Source organism: Ascaphus truei, chromosome 3, assembly GCF_040206685.1.
Source record: "Ascaphus truei isolate aAscTru1 chromosome 3, aAscTru1.hap1, whole genome shotgun sequence".
Lineage (NCBI taxonomy): Eukaryota > Metazoa > Chordata > Amphibia > Anura > Ascaphidae > Ascaphus > Ascaphus truei.
The window spans coordinates 351,878,873-351,902,522 of NC_134485.1; the positions used below are offsets into that span (position 1 = coordinate 351,878,873).

General features: G+C 42.7%; 1 protein-coding gene across 1 annotated transcript in view; it reads left to right on the forward strand.

The window, feature by feature from the left end:
• Positions 1–23,650, forward strand: part of ASIC1 (acid sensing ion channel subunit 1) — an 85,322-nt gene that overhangs the window by 44,857 nt on the left and 16,815 nt on the right. The window contains exons 4-8 of the mRNA XM_075591905.1: positions 7,417–7,567; positions 8,157–8,284; positions 10,889–11,039; positions 13,212–13,268; positions 14,035–14,188. Of these exons, the coding sequence (XP_075448020.1) occupies positions 7,417–7,567; positions 8,157–8,284; positions 10,889–11,039; positions 13,212–13,268; positions 14,035–14,188 (641 nt within the window). The remainder of the gene's footprint in view (positions 1–7,416; positions 7,568–8,156; positions 8,285–10,888; positions 11,040–13,211; positions 13,269–14,034; positions 14,189–23,650) is intronic.

Below are 23,650 nucleotides of genomic sequence, written 5' to 3' on the forward strand. Positions count from 1 at the left end.
GTAGCATATAGATTATACCCTTGTTTCTGCAGTTAAAGCAAACTTTTATTTGAAACATTTTGTTTTTGTTTATATCCATAAACATTTTCTTTGTTTTGTAGCATATTTTCATACATTGCCTCTTCCACATTCTTGAAAGCCACACTTTAAAGAGGCAATCCATGCCGGGTTTTTTCTTCTTCCTTTTTTTAATTCGGGTTAGAAGCAGGGGGTCTCCGGAGACGAACCACATTAATTTCAGCTCTGGTGACCCCTTGCTTCCGAAGGGGGTTCCAGTATCTCCTGCAGTTTTCAGCATCCTCATCTCATGGGCCAATAGGAAGCCGAACCTTATATATAGTGAACCCTGGAGTGGCTAATGGCACCCCCTACAGAGGTAGGGGGTAAGTATCTCCGGGAGCAGGGGGTCCCCAGAGCTGAAATTAATGGGATTCAACTCTGGAGACCCCTGCTTCATTTCGGTATGTAAAATGGCTTGGATTGCCTCTTTAAGGGATTCATTTTCATAGTTGTAAGAGGTCTATAATGACTCTTAACTAAGACTTCCCTTAGATTCATAGGCCTCCTCTCACACTTAATGGTCTTTCACCCAACATTTCTCTAACGTCACTGTCAATTTGTTACATTCTCTAATGTTAAGTTATATTATATTTTAATTGTATCCCACTGTCTACTATAAGTTCCAATTATTCTAATTGGTTCTCTTGGGATTTTGTCATTATTTGGTATAATATATACCTTTTTTGTAATAAATATCCTCTTCTCTCAGAACTTCCTTCGACTCCTACTGCACCTCCAAGACTTCTCCTGCCCGCACCTTATCTCTGGAAGTCTCTACTAGACTCTCCCCTAAGCTTCATACATTCAAACGCTCCCTAAAAACGACTTTCTTCAAGGAGGTCTATCAAAATCCTCCTGATACCTTCACAGGGAACACACCAATTAGCTCACACCATACATCCTTAGAACACCAGCCCCTTTTCCACACTGATCCTCATGTGTCCTTCCCATTTTCCCCTCTCATTTTGTAAGCTTGTTGGAGCAGGGACCACCTGACCTATTGTATTATCAAGTACATTGATGTTAATCTGCATGTTATCTTTCCCCTCCAGTACTTGCCCATCTCTCCCCTCCAGCTCTTAAACATCTTTACCCTCCAGTCAGAAATCTTGGGGCCCAGGACACATGAAAGGAACAGGGCCCTTAACCCTCCGGCGCACTGGGAAGACACTGAGGGGGGATTGGGCCTGGATGGAGATGGGAGAAGGTGGTATTGAGGGTGGGGAGAATCAGAAGCTATAGGAGGAATAAGGAGCTATGGGGGGGGGGAGAAGGAGTTAATGAAGGGAGAGCATGGGCCTGGTTGGAGTTGTTATGGGCCTGGGGAGTGGTAGAGCAGTAGGAATGGGCCTGGGGAGAGGAGTAGGAATAGGGTATATGTGGGAAAAGGAGTAGTTATAGAACCTGTGGGGAAGGAGGTTTGAGCCTATAGAAAGGGAGGGCTACAACCAAGGGGGTAGCCCAGAGGAGGGCACATCACCATGTGGGCTTACCTGCAGAGGAGGAACCCTGCTGTGAAGGCCCATCTGAAAGGAGAGGCGGCCTGCCTTGTTGCTGGCATTGCAGGAAGTTTACGCCCAACTTCCTGTCCAGGCGGGCCCCAAGAGCAGCTGTGCACGGGATATTTGGCTTGGCTGTTGGCTCCCCCCCCCCCCCCCCCCCGCACCCCACTGTCAGCAGTCCTGCCTCCAGTACTTATACATCTCTCCAATCCAGTACTTACACATCTACTCCCTTACAGTACACACATCTTCTCCCCTCATCCCTCACTAGCTCAGATACATGCCCCCAAGGATTGATACATTGCGTTCCCCCTAAACCTGGGCTATTCAACCAGTTCTCCCCAGGGGCCGATCAGAAAACATTTTTTAGTAGAAGGGCCACAAGCTCTTAGATACTGCACATTTAAAAAAGTGAAAATTATAATATTTCAATGTTTTGCAAGTATATATTACATCTGTACCCTAGATATATATATATATATATATTTACATTACCTTAACTGATAAATGAGTTTAGTGTGAAAAATTGCACTTTGCTCCTGCTATTTTCCTACTAGTTCCTTAGACAGCTTAGAGTTCAAGGGCCACATCACGGCCCTGCGTGATACGCCTCGGGCCCGCATGCCACTAGTTGAAGTGCCCTGCCCTAAACCATTGGTGGGTGGGGCCCATGCAGACGGCGGGGGCTTCACCTGCGGCCCCTAAACGACTGCGTTGCCCAGCAACCTACACTCCCTCTTTCCCCCTAGGTCAGAGGGAGCGACAGACATTGCTGCCACAAATCGTAGCTTCTCCCTGCCTAATGACAGTGCACTGATGAATACTGCCCTGCTTCTCCCCTATGCTAGTGTGGCCAGGCCTCCCCTCGGTATCCCCATGGGCCCAGCTTGGTTCCCCGCTTACTTCCGGTATAGGGTGGGAACCACCGCAGCATGCAAGAAGGTGACCATGTGCGCCGGAGGGCCAAGCGCCTCGCCAGAGCTCCGTGGGGAGCGAGTGCCACGGGCGCCGTATGTTGAATATGCGTGCGCATGTGCAGTACAGTTTGCGAATGCGCAGTACGGTCCGAGGGTGCGGTTGCCATCTTGGTGCACCTCGCGCATGCGCAGGAGGCATTGCACGCAGCGGCCATTACACAGAAGCTTTGCATGGGGAGCTACAGTCCACAGAAGGCATTGGGGTTGCTAGTCAGGTGGAAGCAAACAGCCAATCAGGCTGCAGCAATCCCCTGCAACAAGAAAGATACATTTGGCGCGCTGCAGACCACGCCAGTCGGAGCTGGGACATCAGAAGGGTAGGGTGTGCATGTGCAGGGTGTCAGTGACCCCTGCACTAGGCCAGAGACCCACTTAGGCCCCAGCTAGGCTCCGACTCCCCTGTATAGTTTGCGGCTGCTACAGGGACAGGCCCTTAGACAGGGACACTGCCCCACTTAGCCTCATTAGTGTCAGGGAGACAGCAGAACGCAGTGCAGCAGTTGCAGCCTGTGGTCTGGGACCAGACCACCACTGAAAGGCACAGAGACTATCTTCATGGTGGGACACTCCAACCGGATACCACCCAACGTGAAGGCGGACGCCATCGCAAACAACGTCGCTGGATTGGCGGATCCCTTATCTTCAGTTGGCGCTACCGGGTGTTGGAGCCCCCGGCAGGTATACCACCATTCTACAAGTGCACCAACAGTAACACGTGGGTGTGTGCAGTGCTGTCACACACACTTTTGGGTGGGTTGACTCTGTGGACACCAGGGTGGTTGGGTACCATGGGGCACCTCCGTACTTGGGGTGTGGACACGGTGTTGGCGCATGGTGTGGGGGTACGGCCCTGCAAGGCCTGAGTGGTTCTGTTATTGTTATTGTTATCATTATTCTCACACGTTCAGTAAACTTGTTATACTATATCCAGTGTGTATTACTGTATTACTGTCCTGCACGGGGTTATCCAACACTGTTAGGATCCCGCGCAGGTGGAGGCGCTGTCACCAGACGGACCAGGTACACACCAGGCTTCCAGCACAGTAGCCGCCATATCTTCCAGGGGGTGAGGGAAAGTGCGCTACACTAGTTACTAGTTGCCAGTGTAGGAAGCGGAGCAGGGTAGTATTCATCAGCACGTAGACAACGTAGCTTACCGGAAAGGGCAGGGAGAAGTTTCTACCCGTGGCTGCAATGTCTCCGTTGCCTGTGAACTGGGGAAAGAAAGGCAATGAGTGGACCTTTTGAGGGGTGTGGCCCTTTTAAGGGGTGCAGCCCTTGAAGTATAATAGGTTGCAATCTACTGCCCTACAGTAACAAATCTCCTCCGTTCCCACACAGAAATATCTACCTCCTAGCACTGGCACACATCCTCTGCTTTTTTCCCTCTCGCTTTAGTTTTCTTTTTTTGTTTCAACGGTACATTTTCCATTTCTCTGATGCCCCTTGCCGCTCCCCCCCCCCCTCCACGCGCTCCCCCCTGACAGGCACTCTCTCCACTGCTCTAGATGCTGAGATTGAAGTTTACTAATGCAGCACTAGAGTTGAGATTTGATCAGTCCCTTGGGTCCATGTAAAGTGACCCGCAGGACCTTCACAGCTGCAGTAAGAGCAGCCGGATGAGGGGAAAGGGAAGGAAACTTGTCCTTGTTTTGAGGCCACATGATCCTGATCGAGGTTTTTAGCCCATTAGAGATTGTCATCTTTGCCTCCCCACAGGGAGGGTATTAGTGGGTACAGACTATATGGCAATTTTTATTGGCTGCTTCACCTTACCCTACTCTCCTGCCCTTGTTGCCTTCTCTCCTGCTCTGTACCTCCTCTGCTGCTGGGATCTTCATATATTATTTATGAGTTCTCTCTTGGATCATTTTGCTGCCTCTGGCAGAGTCAGAGCTCTACTGGAATCACACTGAGTTAGTTAGCTGTCTGCCATCTTACCACAAAGACAAGAAAACTCTGTCACTGACAACTCCGAGTCCCGGACAAAGCACAGAGCTGTTTGTTTATGGAAGACACACTGTGAAGTTCCTGGTGCTAAGAAGAGAGCAGTGGAAAGACCTCTAACATCCTGTGTTCACAAAAGAGAGCCCCATGTGAAGACAAGGCACAGGGACCTCTTTTTTTGCCTTTATGCCAATGAACCCTGTGTTACCTGAGTGGTTATCTTAGTCATCATTTTCTATTATGCTTGCCACAATGTAAGCTTTTGTCAGAGCCGGGCAAAGGTTTTCGTGCAGATCAAAGTTTACAGAATGCCGGTACAGATATTTTGCACATTGTCCGTGTCCACAGACAATGAGCCAAGGAAAAAGAAAGTCAGTGGAGTCCAGCCTGAGAGGACACATTTAGTGGAGGAGTATGAAGCAGCCCCTGAGTTTGCTGCCTTTGCCAGCAGCTGCACTCTTCATGGACTAAGTCACGTTATCACAGAGGGTCCATGGGGAGTACGTCGCACTCTGTGGACCGGGGCCATTCTCCTTTCTCTATCGCTCTTCCTGTTTCAGGTGTGGGGGAGGGTGGCTTATTACCGGGAGAACCCAGTTCTCACTTCTATAGATGAAATGCATGTAGAGAAAATGGTCTTCCCAGCTATCACCTTCTGTAACTGCAACCGCTTCCAATTATCTCAACTTTCCACCGCTGAGCTACTCTACCTGGCTCCTCTGATAGGTCTCCCTGATGATGGGGATCCGGAATTTACTCCGAACCCCTCTCTGGGATCCAAGTCTGGCCCATATGACATGTTTGAGATCACTGACCACTCCTCTCAGCAGCTAAGCAAGATGCTTCTAAGCTGTCTATACAGCGGAAGGGAGTGTGACACCGATGACTTTATCCCGGTAAGAGAATCCATGGGTCCAGTGGGGCAAAAAATAAAACCATTAGTAAGCCAGGGGAACCAACATGTTTGTAGTTCTCTACAGAACAGTTAATAGATTATGGGCTCAAAGCCCTGCAAAATGTGGTTAAAAATCAATGATCTGATATAGTGATGATGGAGTTAAATCTCCTGACACTTTTTTTTTTTTCCTTTTCGCTCTCACCTCATTTGGTATTTATTACATTCACAATAGTACAATAGCTGATTGTAATAGCTTTGCAAGTGGATAGGAAACTTTTCACATAAAATAACTTTTTTGCACAGAATGAAAATGTGAATGGTTCCATGATGGATCGATGATTAATTAAATGCAAATTGCCAAATTGCCGGTGGGAATTATGTTTTTACTTATTTTTTGGTGGGGGAGAGAGGGATATGAATTTCCGATTTTTAAAAAAAAACTGTTTTATAACTCACATAGCCATAATTATTACAGCTTTTACACTAATGCTATATTTTTCCCCAACCAGTTGGAAACCCCTAACTAACCAATAACAACATGAGTTTGTTTAGTAGTTGCTGTTTGATGGAGCTTGGTGGTATGAAGCACCACTTCATGTATTGTATGAACATAAATTATCTTTTTTTTTCATTGGTATTTTGCGGTAAATATATGCAAACTTAAAATTGGTAGAGAAGGGGGTTACATTGCGGGAATTAATTGTAACTTAATTGTTACTTTTAGCTGCAATATATGATGGCAAACATTCCTGCTCAAGTATTTTTAGGTACATATACTGGCATCTATAATATTAATCAGTAGGCATGGGGGGTGCTTGTTTCAGCTTTAATTTTATCACCTGTGGTGCTAGGGTGAATGTCTGCATTTAAAAATAGGTTATACAAGGGTGTTTGTATCAGTATGCGCACACTGATGCGATGACTTATGTAATACTATTGTAAAGCAGCAGTCCTCATTTTCATCATTTTTTAAAATTTGTACCTGAAATGAGAGCTGATCGATGGTCTAATGACCTCCAGGGAACTCACAGTCCCTGAGATATTGACTTTTTTTCTGGTTCTTAGTGGCACACACAAAAAAACTACAAATATGGCTGCTAATAAAAAGTCGTGGGGCTGTGGATCAGGTACAAGGGACTCAACGGTTCATGTAGTATAAAAAATATGTACCACAAAGAATACAGGAAGCATGGACAGTTACTTTAAAGTCATGTGTGTATATATATATATATCTATATCGGTCATAAAGGGGGATAGTGATTGATAAACCATTAATACTGATACAGTGAACATGAGATTTGCCTTTTGTGAATCCCACCAAATGATCCCTCAAGCCCAGTATTATGTCTCTAACTGGGCAACACTGAAAGGCATCTCTGGGGCAAGGTGCTTCCTGTATTTAGAGGTGTACATAGATGCATAGATTGAAGGTTTGATTTTTTCCGTCTTGCTAACAACTATGTTTGCACTTGCCCTGGACGAATGTCAAATCCGGTTTTAAACCCATTAATTACCTTTTCCGTCACACCAAGCATTGGTAATGAGTTCCACTGGTTAACAGCAGATGAGTAAAGAAGTGTTTTGTTGTGTACTGCACCCGAAAATGTCATTGGTTGACCACTAAATCTTGTACTATATCAATTGGTGAATAACAGTTGCTTAATACTTTTCTATGCCATTCATGAATTTGTACACCTCTATCATAATTCCCCTTTCCTTATTTTACTGAGGAGCCTTAAGCTTTCAGGACCTTCACAAAGAGTAATTGTTCTACCCTTTGTGTGTTCAGTAAATGGAATATGAATTATTAGGTGTGGGAGAGTTAGAGAGTTATTCTATGTACCCTGAATCCGTTATTTGGTCAGTTTTTGGCCGAAAATCTTTTAGAGATTTTTGGATGAAAATGACCTGGACGGGTGCTTTGATGTATGTGGAATAAGTCCATAAAATGGCATGTCTGAATGTCTTTTACATCTGTCTGAGTCTCTCCTCGACTATTTCTCTGCTCACCTCACTTTCCCTCTCCTAACAGGTGTTCACCAGGTATGGGAAGTGTTACACATTTAACTCTGGGCGCAATGGGCAGTCTCCTCGAATCACTACAAAGGGTGGCACAGGGAATGGCTTGGAGCTGATGCTGGACATCCAACAAGACGAGTATCTGCCAGTTTGGGGGGAAACAGGTAAGAAGCCTCTCCCCTGTGTAGCCATCTCTCAGTAACAGAAAGTGGGATCCAGGCAGTCCTTCCTCACCCTACCACATCTCTTGCCTGCATTAAAGCTGCACTTCAAGCAATATCCTACATGTGTGTTTTTTTTTTTAATAAATTAGTTCTATACTATGAGAAAATACTTGTAGCATTTAAAAAAAATAAACAATTTTAAAGAAATACTTTATTTATTCTAATGTAACAGGCATTTTTGTTACTATAGCAACCATATACAAAGTCACATCCCCTTCCCCTTCTGAAACAGCATCAACTTTTTTGAGCCCTGCCCCCTCTCTAGCAGGAAACCAATTGAATCTAGTGCCTGCCTGGTCACATGATCTTCCTCACAGAACTTTGGCAGTCAGTGCAGCAGAAGAAATCCCAGGATGCATTTAGTGAACCCCGAGCTGAATCTTCAGCGATCGATTACAGGAGAACGGATCGATCAGCAATTTAGCTAATCACTCGTCAGTGTGTAGATTGTTTTGACGCACATATTGAGAAGAAAAATTAAAACGACAGCTTGAACTGCAGCTTTAAGATTAGCCTTCCTGTACTGCAGGTGAGACGTCCCTCGAGGCAGGAATCAAGGTGCAGATTCACAGTCAGGATGAACCCGCCTTCATTGACCAGTTGGGGTTCGGCGTGGCACCTGGATTCCAAACCTTTGTGTCCTGCCAGGAGCAACGGGTGAGAAATGTTAGAGTTAATGGGGTGACTCATTTTAGTTGTGCAAAGGACAGTGGTTTAACAGAGCAATGCTTTGCAGATCTCTACTAAAATGCTTAGTAGAATAGTGATCTATAGGCCTCTAGAATGAATAGGACTAATATGTAATGCTTTGCATGTCTCCATCATGGAAGATATCTAGCAAGGAAAAAGGAAGGTGTGATGGAGCTCTTAGGGTTTCTAAGAACTGTGAGCTCATGAGGAGATGTTCTGAGGTAGCATGTCTGCATCAGATGGATTTGATGAAACACTGGGCTGCCTATCACTGGCAAATATGACTTAAAGGGAGCAACACTTGGAGTTGTTAGAATGAAAACAGCAGCAAATAATAAGATAATTAAATTACCTATAAAGAAAATACTCTAAGCCAGTGTTTCCCAACTCCAGTCCTCAGGGAACCCCAACAGGTCAGGTGTTAAGGATATCCCTGCTCCACCACAGGTGGCTCAGTCAAAATTACTGAGCTGCTGATTGGTTACCTTTGCTGAAGCAGGGATATCCTTAAGACCTGACCTGTTGGGGTTCCTGAGGACTGGAGTTGGGAAACACTGCTCTAAGCCAATTGTATTCAGTCATGTGCATTTAGTTCGGAGAATGTATATGGAATAACTGGCCTGTTTGTGGTGCTAAAGCATCAGCGTTGGTGCAGAAATGAAGATGGAGAGATAACTAACATTCTAAGAAGCAGAATGAACTCAAACAGACTGAATTTATTGAATGTTTTGAGCTGTGTTTATATGATAATCTTTGAGTGGATGAAGGGCGGTAGTGGCACTCACAAGTAAGTCAATGAAGTCTGGAAATGGTGCTGGCCCGGAGTTGGGGGAATCCTTACACCCACTGAGTCAATCTAATAAATTAAGAGCTCTGCCCCACTCAAATCAAGCATTCATAAAGTCAAGCAGTCATTTCAGCCATGGTATTTTGTAATAATTAAATGGCTGAAATGTCTACTTGATCTTGTGAATGCTCGATTTGAGTGGGCAGAGCTCTTAGATGACTATCATAAATATCTAAGAAACAACATGCAGAATATGGGTCAGACAGGATCACCCCAAAAAGAGGAAAATATCATAAGTAAAATAGTGGTCAGTGCATGAAGACTAATAGGAATCCCTCAGTGTCCTACAAAAATGATCAAATAACAAAGAGGAATGGGTCTTCAGCACATGCAAGCCAGTGACCAGCATTAGTCCATTAGCAAAAATATAAATATCGCTTCAATGGATACACGTATAAAACATAGATGGAAACAACCAATACTAAACCTTTCCTGGGAGATAGAAATGCGCAAAAAGAGGAGAAACAGGAAGCAAGAGACATTTTTAAAAAGCAGTAAAAAGGCCTCCCAAAAAAATTCTACCAAAAAGAAAAAAGCGTGGTACAGAAACTAAATATAAAGGGGGCAACGTTTCGAGGAATAACGACCCCTTCTACTGGCTCCTTCCCACAGGTCCCTGTTGGACCGCAGAACTTGCTTTTTCAGCTCCAACGTGTAAGAAAATCTTATGGCCTACGCCATTCAGGATTTCCAGTTGCTGACGGGGGCTCGCTGAAGCTTTGTCTGTTATAAGATTTTGTCATAAGTTGGAGCTAAAAAGGGAAGTACTGCAGTCCAACAGGGACCTGTGGGAACGGGCCAGTAGAAGGGTCGTTATTCCCCAAAACTTTGCCCCCCACCCCCTTTATATTTAGTTTCTGTACCCCGCTTTTTTTTCCTTTTGGGTAGTAATTTTTTTTATTTTTCTTCCTTTGTTATGCCTGTTTCCCTTCTTTTTCCACATTGACCTGCTTTGTTTTGTCTCCACAGGAGAGGTTTAGTTGTTTCCTTTTTTTTTGCACACTGCATATCATTGCACTTCTATTGTGTAATTTCTTCTTTTCTCTGATACTATCCACGCCATCTATGTTTTATATGTGTATTCATTAAAACGATATACAGTATATATATTTATATATTTCTAATTGACTTGTGTTGGTCACTTTCCTGCATGTTCTAAAGACTCCTCCTCTGTTAAACACTATGCAGACTATCACTATCTGTGCTAGTCAAACTTTTACATCTCTCAAAACTGTAGCTTTATCCTAGAAAAATGACAACTAACACTTTAATGAATGAGAGCTGCCAAATGGTTTAGCCTCCTAGCCTTAAGACAAGGTAAACTTAAGCAATGCTGGCCTCTCCAGGGTTACCAGAAAGAACCTTAACCTACATTGGCTAATAACATCGTTTTTAGTTTCTGAAACAGTTATTTTAAATAAATGCTTTCTTCAAATTTGTTCTCTTTCACCATCCACAAGAGCCACAAGTCGCCCAGCATTTTATACCATCCAACTCTATGTATATTCTGATCAATTTCATGTAAGTAGCCTTTTGTAGATATGCTAAAACCATGTTCAATACCCCGGGCTTCATGTTGTCTAGAAGCAATGAAGTTGCACTGTTATTGTGATTCCTTATCCCGCATTTCTCTCCTTCCATCTATCCACACCTCGCCCCTCTCGTTCTGCCACTCTCTCCCTCCTGTTGTTGTTTTACCTGTCTCACATCTATGATTCTTTCAGCTTATATACCTGCCCCCTCCTTGGGGTGACTGCAAATCCAGTGCTATGGACTCTGAGTTCTTTGACATTTATAGTATCTCTGCATGTCGGATCGACTGCGAGACCCGTTACCTGGTGGAGAACTGTAACTGCCGTATGGTGCACATGCCAGGTACTAGCTGCTGTTCTTCTTGACTTTCCTAAATCCCTCTCTACTGTGAGACAGAGGAGCAGTGTAGGCCACTCACATATACATATACATGATTTGGGGGGTTTTCAGTAACATCATAAACATAATAGCCAATCATCATGCATGTTCTTCAAAAATCAATAGAAGCTGAAAATGTAGCATCACTCTTTGTTAAATGGCAGCTACAGGCACTAATGCTCTTTTTTAACAAGGATGACGGCTTCACAGCATATTAAGTAGGGACCAAAGAGCCTTACTCTGTGTCTGCTGAAGAAGCCATTTCGATCGTTTTCCGCTGAAAATCCCCATAAAATTAAATTAGGATTTTCAGGCGAAAATGGCCAGAACAGCCACTTGAGCCAATATAGACGTATCCCCTAAGTGAGTATGAAAATAGAAATAAACATGGATTGTAAAGCTAGTCACCTGATATATTTTATTATTGACACTATAAATAACGTGTGTGCGTGCGCGTGTGTGTACGTGTGTGTGCGTGCGCTCTGTATACGTAGGCTTGTATTTATAACGTATATGTTATGAGGCAAAATATTTTCTAACAATACAAATGACTGAATAAAATAGTTATGCGAAAGATATGTTAATATATTGTAATACTCATTTATTTTGTTCTTTTGGCTTGCTCCCTTAAGGCATGCAAGATATTCCGGAATCCTGCATGCAATTCAATATAGCAAATAGTTTCTTACCGAGCACACATTTTGCATACAGTTAGTTTAACAGACATAGTGGTAGTTTCGGTAAATTGTTTTCTTTGGAGCACACCATATATTTTACTCACTTTAAAATCATTTAGTAAATACAACGTTTAGAGAGTTAAAGTTAGTGTTAACGTAAGGGTGAATTGCGTGGTCACAAATATAACGATTGACCTGTATCATGAATCTACCCCAGATTACTGACGACCACTTATTAACATTGGAGGTGTCTGAGCTCAGAGCACCCCAAAATCGACGGAAACAAAGCTACACACATGTAAACATACGTTAAGCTAAATCCTAGTCAGTGCTTGGTGCGGCCCTTGTAAATCCAAATTTTTATAGAAATAACACCTCATATTTTTATTTATATGGTGCCAACAATGCATGCAGTGCTGTACAAAATAGACCATACAGGGAATAACAATACAATTTTATGCAACAAACATAACAGCACATGAAAGGAAAAGGAATCCAGGTTCAGAGAGCATACAGTCTGAGTAGTATGATGAGAGACATACAGAGACAGTGGGGAAGATGTAAGTGCAGTGGATGACCAAGATTATTGGTAAGTGCCTCTGTGGGTATGGTGAGAAGCGGTCATCCGCCCAGGCTGTTGAAATGCTTCAATCAGAAAAGTATTGATTTGACTTGAAAATTAGCAGTGAAGGTAGTGCTTGGTGTACGGTATACTGAGGGTTCGGGAGTGCCACAGGTAAGGGGCAGGGAGACAAAAGAGAATAGTGGAGGTGAAAGGGAAAATATTCCAGCTGCAGAATTGTAGGCCAGATTGCAAGTGAAAAAGCTGTGAGTCAGAAAGACACAATAGTAGTAGATGACAATAGTCAAGCTGGGAGCAGATAATATTAATTATGCATTCGTTTAAGATGTAGAGTGACAGACTTATTAATGATAGGTAATTTGTTTGTGAGTGCATATTGTACAAACTGGTGATAAAAACTGATGATTGTAAATATTTTCAGTACTTATTTTAAGTAGTACAGATTGTATATCCCGGTTCCTATTGCAATAAATTACATACAAATCTGTATGCTTCAGTGGAGTAATCCCCTGTTGAGAGAGATCTGTTGTGGAAACAGCACATGGTACTGTGAAGATCCACTTCCACCAGTGAGTGATAAAACAGTCTGAGGTCCTGATTCACATTTAAAAAAAATTAGGATTATAATTTACTAGATCATGACACAAGATAGCAGCGCTTCAGTAAACAATGTGAACAACCCTGTCTGAAGACAAATATTTAGGTATTTCTTTACTTATTGAATACAATGTAGTTATTTGAAACATTTTTGGTGTGCATCATTCTACATTTGCAAAACAATCTCTCCTCACCAATTTCAGATTTTTCCGTTTGTGTCCCTTCCCTTTTGTTGCAAGACTGGGCGTGTTTGTGAGGTTGTTTCTTTGTCTCTATTAGGAGATGCTTCGTACTGTACCCCGGAGCTATACAAGGAATGTGCAGATCCTGCCCTGGGTGAGTTCTTCTCCTGCCCTCTCTCTGGCCCAGAACCACAAACCTCCGCTAAGTCCTGGCTCATATCGTCATCTTATCCAAGTCAGTAACGCAAATCCACAAAGCTAAATACAGTATATGCAAAAACAATGGCTGTTAGTTCTCATTAGCAGAGGCTTAACGATGTGTAAAGTTAGCACTGCCTTGTGTGAGCTTGAAATAACATGGCGTTAAGCCTGTATTACCCAAAGACGGCGTTACTCCCATGCAGACCCTGAGTAGGTGTTTGTTTAAAGTTAAAAAAGAGAAGACAGGAGAGGAAAATAACTATATAATAGTTAAATCATACCTAACTCTGGTCTTTCACCTATCCAGACCCTGTAAAAGCCCTATTGCAGGGTGTGGGTATGAGTAACGGCAAGTTAAGCTATAGCCACGCTCTAATCTGTGTAGTTTGAGCGAACACCTCCTTTGCATAACACCAACAGTAACGTCTGTTATTGTAATGCAAGGACTCGTTGCGTGCAGTTAACATTGCTTTAGTGAGCTTTGAAGATACCGTTGGCACTTAAGTTAATGCCTCATTAAGTTAATGACTCGTTAAGTTAATGCCTCGTTAAGGTAATAATGGATCTTTGTGGAAATGGCCCTCTGTCTTTTTCTTTTCTATATTTGCTTTTCTTCCCTTCTTATGTCCCCCTCCCTCTCGCTGCCCCCACTGATCTCTCTCTGCCCCTGCACCTCTTTGCCTTACTCTCCTCACATTGACCGCTGTTCTGTGCTGTAGATTTCCTGGTGGAGAAAGATAATGAATTCTGTGTGTGTGAGACTCCGTGCAACATGACTCGTTATGGGAAGGAGATGTCCATGGTGAAAATCCCCAGCAAAGCTTCAGCACGTTATCTGGCCAAGAAGTACAACAAAAGCGAGCAGTACATAGCGTGAGTATATATACGGTATATAACCATTGCAACACCACTTTCTGGGCAAGATATACACAAGCAAACTGTCTAAAATGACCATGTCTATTATACTTGTTACAATTGTACATATGATTTTCTAGTATGCACAACTCATTTATTTCAATGAGATACAATTTTGGAAAGTTCCTTTGCTGAATTAACACAACTTTGCCCTGCTTCATTCCAGTTCTTTTTACTTTCCTCTTCACTGTCATTGAGGTTTAGAGATGATGGTGTCCATGAAGAGAGGCAAGCCAGGGTCACGTAAAGAAACCAGACTTGGCACGTCATGGGTGGGAAGGTGTGTTCTCCAGCACATTGTCATAAGTGCGTCTTTAGCAGATAGCGAGAGGTGGCTGTGCCATAGTGAGAGCGGGTTTTAAATACAATGACGTGACAAAGAGTAGTTAGTAGCTGCTAAAAATCCAGGCGGTGGGCACTCTACCATTGCGGACCCCAATTGAGATGTTGAGTCATTATATTTTCTTACTTCATTCACCTCGTTCGCTGTTGAGCACTGACAAGTGTATCTGTGTGGGAAATATGGAAATGATGACGCGATTTGTTCTGTAATGAGGCACAACATTTTTATTTTGCTTTAGTTTGCACTGGCAGCATATACATTTTTAATTGAGTGTATTACATCTGGCTTCGACCTCTTGAGTTTACAGTCACCCTCTCATAACCGGCAGATTGAAATGACGCAGTGAGAATAGAAAACTGCACCATATATAGATGCAAACTATATTGCATCCCATTCTAATGTTGCACCCAACAACTTCTCATTTAAGTCCCAAAAATCCTCTCCTAATTTCTCACTGACACAAGTGAGCACATTTGATGCAGAGAACCTTGATATAGTATATTGATGTAAATGCAACATGGAGCAGGGTTCTTTTCTGCAGTATTCTTGATTGTGCAAGCCCAGGAATGGCTTATTAAAAGATACTGCTTGAACTCTTAGTTTCCTTTGTGGATCACAAGTTCAGTTGCAGATTGGCAAACTATGATTAATACGCTTCCGATGCTCGTGTTCGGATTGACGCTTCACATGTCCAGCCGACACGGCTCAAAACATTGTTCTGTCTGAGGCTGAAAGAGGCTGCCAATTATAAGCCCAGCACTGAAGAAGTGCCATGAAGGAGATTTCTGTCAGCCGTAGACAATGTGACTTGCAAAGCACGTCGGTACCGTATGTATTCAGCGAAGAATATTAATTCTGCATGAATAACGTATTGTGATTTTATCCAGAATTAACAAACTGCTGCCTATATAAAAAAAAAAACAGATACCGTCCTTCAATCAAATATGCTGTGTACTTTGTAAAATAGGTATGATATTGTTCTTGTCATTCCACCATTAGCAGAGCCAGAGAACTATTGCCCTTGCACTGACAGAGTTCAAATTTACTTTCAAGTTGATACAGACAAGTAACCTTGAATTTTTATATAGCTCCATACATCACTGGAATGCAAACACACAGAAGGCGTGAGCTAAAAAGCTTCAGTTAACATATACTACATCTATACTACTATGTATGCAAGGTACAGTATATATTCAACTTTATAACCTCAGAAAGGTTTCTGACATAAGTTTGCCAACTCTATTTCATAATTACATTTGGTTTGTTGTTTTTGCACTAAACAAAGTAAAAGAAATAATATTTTTGCTTAAAAAAACACACTTCTGAAAAGAATGAACGAAGATTCATTTTGACAGGTGCTGGCTTCCAACTGAGATCTTGGTGCAGGTTACAAGCATATGACATAGCATAGGGGTGTGCAAACTTTTCCCCGTGCGCACCCCTGCCTGCTCTCCTCGGCGCCTCGTGCCCCCTGCTCGACCCCGGCGTCAAATGACGTGCGGGGTCATGTGACGTGATGTCGCAATGGTAACGTCACGTGACCGCGGGTTACCAGGCCGACGCATCGATGGAAGGGAACTGTATTATAGAGGCCTCGCACGGCCCCCGGCATTTAATTTAAATGCCTGGGGGGAGAGCATGGGACCTCTATAACTGCCGCTCCCCCCCCAGAAAATCTAACGCCCCCAGTTTGCGCACCGCTGACTTAGCACACATACTGTATCAAAATCCCTGTAGGTTGCTTTGCCTTTTTGTTGTATTGTATTGTATGTCTTTATTTATATAGCGCCATTAATGTACATAGCGCTTCACAGCAGTAATACACGGGGTTGTTAACAAACTGTTGCACTGACATATAACTTCTCTACGTGTCCACTCCACTCTTTCAGCTGTTTAAGCTAAGAAACGGAGGGCATGTGTTAGTTATTGTTTTACTTTATCTTTTATTTTAATATGACGGTTGTAGTTGGTTAAGAATCAAGAGGCTTTGCCTCGACAATCTGTAAAAGAATCACGGTTGTTTATATGAAGAGCTCCATAGTAATAGATGCAGTTGGTAATATCTACTAAGCAGTGCTTCGCCGTAAGTCAACTTCCAGTACCAAAAGCCTCCTTATTGCCTGTTCAAGTGGATGGGCCATAAAGGTGTCTTCTAATGCTGGAAGATGTCTTAGGGAGTTGTGTTGCTTAGTAGATATGGTCCATTGTGCCTGTATTGGTTTGGTTTTTTTTTCTGTTATTACATTTTCTACTTTAATAATAATAATAAAATTAACTTTATTTATTTAATCCTCCCTGCCCGGCTTCTAGGGAGATTACATTGGTGTGTATTATATGGCTACTCAGCATGGGTTATCTTGACTCGGGGGCTGGATTCTGGTGGCTGAGTGATGAGTTAGCAAGGTTGTAGAATAATGGGTACCAGGAACTTTTGTAGTACAACCAGGGCCAGTGCAAGGGTATTTGGCACCCTCCCCTGGCTTCGGTGGTCTGAGGTGGAGCAGGGAAGCAGAGGAGGAGAACGTCAGGAGGCGGTGGGAGAGGAGGACTGAGGACTACGGGAGCAGAACATGACTGCCGGGGAGGAGCTGCGCTTTAGCTGTGGCAGACACCGGAAGTCAGTGACGACTTCCAGGTTGGACCGCTGAGGTGCGCTCCTCCCCGCCAGTCCTACTCTGCCACCCTGCTCTGCTCTTGCGATCCTCCATCCTCTTCTCCAGCTGCTGCCTGACATCCTCCTCCTCTCCCACTGTTGTCCTCTACGTCCTCTGCTTTCGCCCTGCGCTTACCGCACTCTTCCGTCCCACTGCTGCTGCCGCCACACCCCAAAAAGTGCCACCCTAGATGACCACCTAAGTCGTCTAGTGGTTGCACCCGCCCTGAGTACAACAGTCATTTATTCGTGTCCCCATGGACAGGGACCGCCCATACACATGTTAACAACGTTGTACTGTATTTTATACTAGATAGACATGAATACAATTCTTTCATCAGTGACGACTCTGAGTAAGTGTGGGACCCAGCACCCCTTGCTATTTCGGAACCATCATAGGTATTAATCTGATTACTCTGGGCCCCTCCAGGAATCCTGACGGGTCTCTTCTTACTTGACCCAATACCTTTTGCCTGTTTGGGAACTGCCACTTCCATACAGACTAATGAGGAATATTAGCGCCGATTCGCGGTTTGAGCTGATCCGCCGACACCCAAAAGCCCTCTTTACTGAGGCCCTCTGTGCTGTGCCGTATTCCTTTTCATTACTTATTCAGGACTCCATTCCTTCTTTCGGGGATCCTAGCTTAATGGGTGCTGTCGTTATAGACAACATAATTTTTTTTAAAAGGCATGGTGTGTGCCGAGCACGGGTGTTGTAAGTGAAACTTTTGTGTGATTTGTCACTGAAATTCTGTGACCGCTTCTGCACATGCACAGATGGAGCCGGCCGCTTCTGTGCATGCGTGGGCAGACCTGGGCACTTCTGCGCATGCACTAGCAGTGCTGGACGCTTCTGCGCATGGCATGCGCAAGTGGCGCTGACTGCTTCTGCGCATGCACAAGTTGCGCTGGACGCTTCTGCGCATATATGAGTGGCGTTGCCTACTTCTGCATATGGGCGAACGGCGCTGCACACTTCTGCACATGTGCGAGCATCAGGTAAGGGGATAGTGCACGCTCGTGAGTGCACCTGATCTCTTTTTCGTCTCCATCAAGGACTTTTAGTGCTGTGAGAATTTTGAGCCAGCGTGGGCACGCGCACATGCGATTGTGCACGCGCCTGATCGTGGCGCACTTTCATCTCCATGAAGGAGTTTTAGTCCTATGAGAATTTAGGAAGGTGCCAGCGAAGAAATTTCACTTAAAAAAAAGGGGCCTGGTCTATACTATTACCTTAGAAACATTACTCATCTACTCTCCCTGAGGCTCCTCTTCTCATGTCTTCCTGGAACCGCACCTTCTAGAATAATCACACCTCCGTAAATACCCCTGCGTGATGCCTGGATCCCCATAGCAACACAGGGTGGGGACCAGCATACAACAGCCATGTTTGTAACCCTTTTTAGGAGGGGGTTACACTTACATACTGATCTACTCCCAATTGCACTCAAAGGGCTTTACAATTACAAAATAAAGAAAAGCCTTTAACTTTAAAAGAAACCAAACACACGATAAAAAATATAGGCTGGTACACAATACAGAATGGAAAGTATTAAATATCGGACTGGTGGTGCATTCATCAAGTACCTGGGTTAGCAGGTACTGTATGTCTTGAGCTTCTTCTTTTTTTTTTTTAAGATTTTCAGAGAATTGGCATCTTGCACCATATGGGGCAGAGAGTTCCAAAGCATAGGAGCAGCAAAGCTAAAAGCTTGTGTCCCAGAGGATTCTGGGAACTGTTAGCCATCCTTTACCTGCATATTGAAGTGAGTGAATAGGAGAATAGAGAACGATGAGCTCTTTCAGACATCTAGAACCCTGGTTATGTCGGGTTTTTCTTTCCACTTCTTGCAATGGGCAATATTGAGCCAAGACAACTAAAGCTGTCTGGTAGATGTGAGATTTTAAAGCTGGGTAGAGTACAGTACACCAGTAAACATCTCATGCTTGTACTAAACAGGTAGAGAGATTCAGGGAAACCACTTCCCTATGCTGGCGGGGCGTTCATATCCATTCAGATGAATGAAGATGTCTTTAAATAATATTGTATAGGGCCACTGAGTGCAACAGAGAAAGTGGCTTTAGTACTGCTGACCATAAAAAAGGTAGTACAAACTTAAATAAAATAGATTGTCATGTCAATGTCAGGGCTGAGATACCTTTTACATGTCACTGTCGAAAAATATTGTTATTATTCTTCATTCCTGTATATCGCTGAAATGGTACTCAGCACTTTAGCAGATGAAATACAGCATCAATTAAACTATGAAATAGAACATCAATTCTAGTGTAAGAGGTACAGACATAAATGGGAATAATATGAGAAGGAAGTGCCTGTCACAGACACCTTGTAAGTAAAACAGTATACACAAGTAGGAAACGTACAGATACTGTAGAAAGCCAGGGAAGTACATATAGTTTAACAATGAAGGAAGGCTGAGAGCTGTAAAGAGAACTCCAACAAAAGTCACAGAATATATGTTACAGCAATATACTGTACGTAGGGCCGCCAACAGAAATCATGGGGTCAGGACAAACATTTTAAGCGGGCCCCCCCCCCCCCCATGTCGGCGGTATTGCGAGCCGCCCCTCCCCCCCATTTCACACCTCACAAACCCCCTCTCTTCCCCCACCCCTCTTCCCATGTATTTCTCTCCCTTCCGTCTCACCCCCTCTCACTCTCACGCCTCGCATGTATTTCTCTCCCCTGCGTCTCACTCTTACTCCCTCTTTTCCTCACTCCCTCTCCTCTCACTCTCACGCCTCGCATGTATTTCTCTCCCCTGCGTCTCACTCTTACTCCCTCTTTTCCTCACTCCCTCCCTCTCCTCTCACTCTCACACCTCGCATGTATTTCTCTCCCCTGCGTCTCACTCTTACTCCCTCTTTTCCTCACTCTCTCCCTCTCCTCTCACTCTCACGCCTCGCATGTATTTCTCTCCCCTGCGTCTCACTCTTACTCCCTCTTTTCCTCACTCTCTCCCTCTCCTCTCACTCTCACGCCTCGCATGTATTTCTCTCCCCTGCGTCTCACTCTTACTCCCTCTTTTCCTCACTCACCCCCTCTCTCCTCTATATGTATAATTTTTTTCACTGAATGTGAATGTCCAAAAAAATGTGTTTAGATGTAGTAAAAAAACAACATTTTAGACATGCAAATTATTCTGTATTTAATACAATATGGATCACCTTTTCACATTGCTAGTGAAATCTGAGTCCATTGTTAAACATGCTTTGCAATGTTTATACGAATAAAACCTTTGATACCTCTCTAACTCAGGGGCGACCAACTTTTTTTTCAGACGAGCCAATAATTATGCACAAATTGTTGCCAGGCTGCTGTCCTAGTGCCCGCTACATCCAGTTTGTTAATAACTAAAACCTAAACTAAATAGTGGCAAAAGTAAACAAAGATAATAAAAACATTAAAATATTACAAAAACATTTTATAGAGAAGGGGGGAAACAACTGAAATCGTAATTTTAAAAAAAGAATCTGAATTTAAAATGCTTCAAAGTGATTTCTGAACTTGCATTTCAGTTAATATTCTCAATATTAGGATTGATTTTCGAGATTGATAACGGACGCAGACGGCACCCACATGAGCGTCTGCTCACAAAACAAATATAGGACAGTTGTAAATGTAATTTAATTATTATGTTATGTTGTTAACTGTTAAATAAGTTACCAAAACGGTGTTCATTTAAAAAATGTATGCTAATATTCATACATTTCCACTGCCATGTTTTTTTAATTTTAAGGTTTTTTTACTGTTCCTTAATCGATTTTTCAGTCCATTTGTTCTTTTTTGCTCCTTCATCAGGCTCATAAATTCAAATACCATCACTGGCCACAAGTTGGCCACCCCACTAGATTTTTATGGACATTACAACTTTTAGAACACTTGGGCCGGAAGTTATAAAAGTGTGATCCGATCTGCTATGACTTTAACCGCCTTTGAGAGAGAAAGTTTTATTACACAGTGGCTTCCTACAAATTACCTTATATTGTGGAATCTTCCATTTCTCTTAAAGGATCTACATTTAAAATATGACAATACTTAACAATAGATTTCCTAATCGCTGCCAATTCGAGACTGTAATCTGTCAGAGGCCCAACTAGGGAATATATGGCCCGTGTGCAAGGCGAGTTTGGGCCTCCAACCTTTGCGCCCAGAGTTCATAGAGGTGCATTATGAGATCACCAGGGAACGGGACCATTAAGGTTGTGGGCCCAGGGGCTCCGCAACGTCTATCGTTCCACCCCCGTAATCTGTAGTAAAGATGTCAAATTTATCATAAACCTGAATTTTCTCTTTTTGTTTGTTATTTTTCACAATTTTAGTTCTGCTTATTTCATTAACCCTTTTTATTGACATTTGTAAGTTTATTTCATAATAGCCTCTATCGTTCAATATCTTCAATTCTGATATTGACAGAGACAAAAATAATTTACTTTCGCTGCCAATTTCTTTTTAATCTCAACAATTGACCGATTGGAATGGCTTTCCTAATATGATGCCTGAAGAATAGTGTTCCTGGCTGTGGGTATTCTATAAGATTTAACGCGGCTTTATGCCACATCACAAAAATGTATGCTTACTATCATACTGAAGTAGTTATGGATTAATCCTATTCTCATTGATGTAATTAAAGAAGCCTTGAAGCTCCTCTACTGAACCTTACCACACCATAAGCACATCATCAATATACCTATTCAATGTCCTCATGGAATGGATTATAATCAGAATAAATAACCTTTTCTTGCCAATATTCCATTAGAGTTGCTGCATATGAGGGACACATTTTGTACCCAAAGCCGCCATTTTAGATTTAAAAAAGAAACACTCCGAAAGTTACACAACCACCAAGATAACCGATCGTTGCTGGCACAGGCAATGCTTCAGCCAATATGTGGACATGTATCTGCAAAAAAATTGTGCATTATTCTCCAGCCTATTTAAAGGTTACAAAAGAGGTTATTTCTATGTTGGAAGGGAAAACCTGAAATGACAACTTTAACTTGGTGACATTTAACTTACAGCCGTTGTACTCAATTATTGACCATGTGGATGGGTTAGATGCCAGTTTCTGTTTTTTTTTAAAAGAAGCTAATATTGCAGAGATTTAATTATTGTTTTTGTAAGAGTCGATGGAATAATTACAGAAAAACAGATACAAACCTACGCCTCAAAGGAAAAGTCCAGTAATTGTCCAAATGTACTGAAGTTAATATTGGAGTCCTTATAAGGTGATCCAATCCTGTACACCTGGATCGACTTGATGATTACGTGGATAACGTCACGTGATATGTGGAATTAAACACAAAGAAAAATCATAGTGTACACTGCTGACTAAAAACATATAACACTAACACACAAACATTTAACTCAAACAACAAACAACACTAAACACAAAATAAACAAGGCTGTAGAAACAGTTAAGCTAATGTATTCAAATTAAATATAAAAGGACAATACAGTTCCAAAATATGGAGATAGCGTGTTGAAGATGATATTGTGGTAAAACCAGAATCCTACTCACAACAGGGCAGTTCAAAACAGGCAAATAGATCCAACAGTAGCAAAGCAGCTCCTGCTTTCTCCTCCGTTGCAGGGGGACGTCTGCAGACGGTCACGTTGCTGTCTGTGTGCTCCGTAACTGTTCTCACATAACGGATGCGCACGCCGGGGGGAAAGGAGCCACTCTTAGATACTGGATATATGCCAGACTTGGGATACTACACAGCGCTTCTCCATATTTCATTTTAATAAATTAGCTTAACTGTTTCTACAGCCTTGTTTGTTTTTGTGTTTAGTGTTGTTTGTGTGTTAGTGTTATATGTTTTTAGTCAGCAGTGTACACTATGATTTTTCTTTGTGTTTAATTCCACATATCACGTGACGTTATCCACGAAATCATCAAGTCGATCCAGGTGTGGATCGATTGGATCACATTATAAGGACTCCAATATTAACATCAGTACTTTTGGACAATTACTGGACTTTTCCTTTGAGGCGCCGGTTTGTATCTGTTTTTTCTGCATTGTGTTCTGACTTTGTTCGGTCAGTATTACTAGGCAGCCTCACCTCATATATATGAGTTTCCTTTGTGCGCTAGATTTATTTTACTATTAGAGTATATTTGTTTGTTTATTAAGCATAAGCGCTTTTTCAAGCACCATCTTTCTTTTTGTTGTCTATGGAATAATTGTAACCCATAATGATATGATCTTCAATGAGTGTTTCTATTGACACCTAAGGTAATTTGTCTTTACAAAACTTTCTCCCCCCAAGTCGTTCTAAATTATGAAATGCCAAAAAGAACCTGGCCAAGATGTATCAAGGGTTTTTTGCCATGTAACAATTACAAAACATGTAAAGGTTTTACATTGGTCTCAGATTGTACCAGTAATGTAGCAGA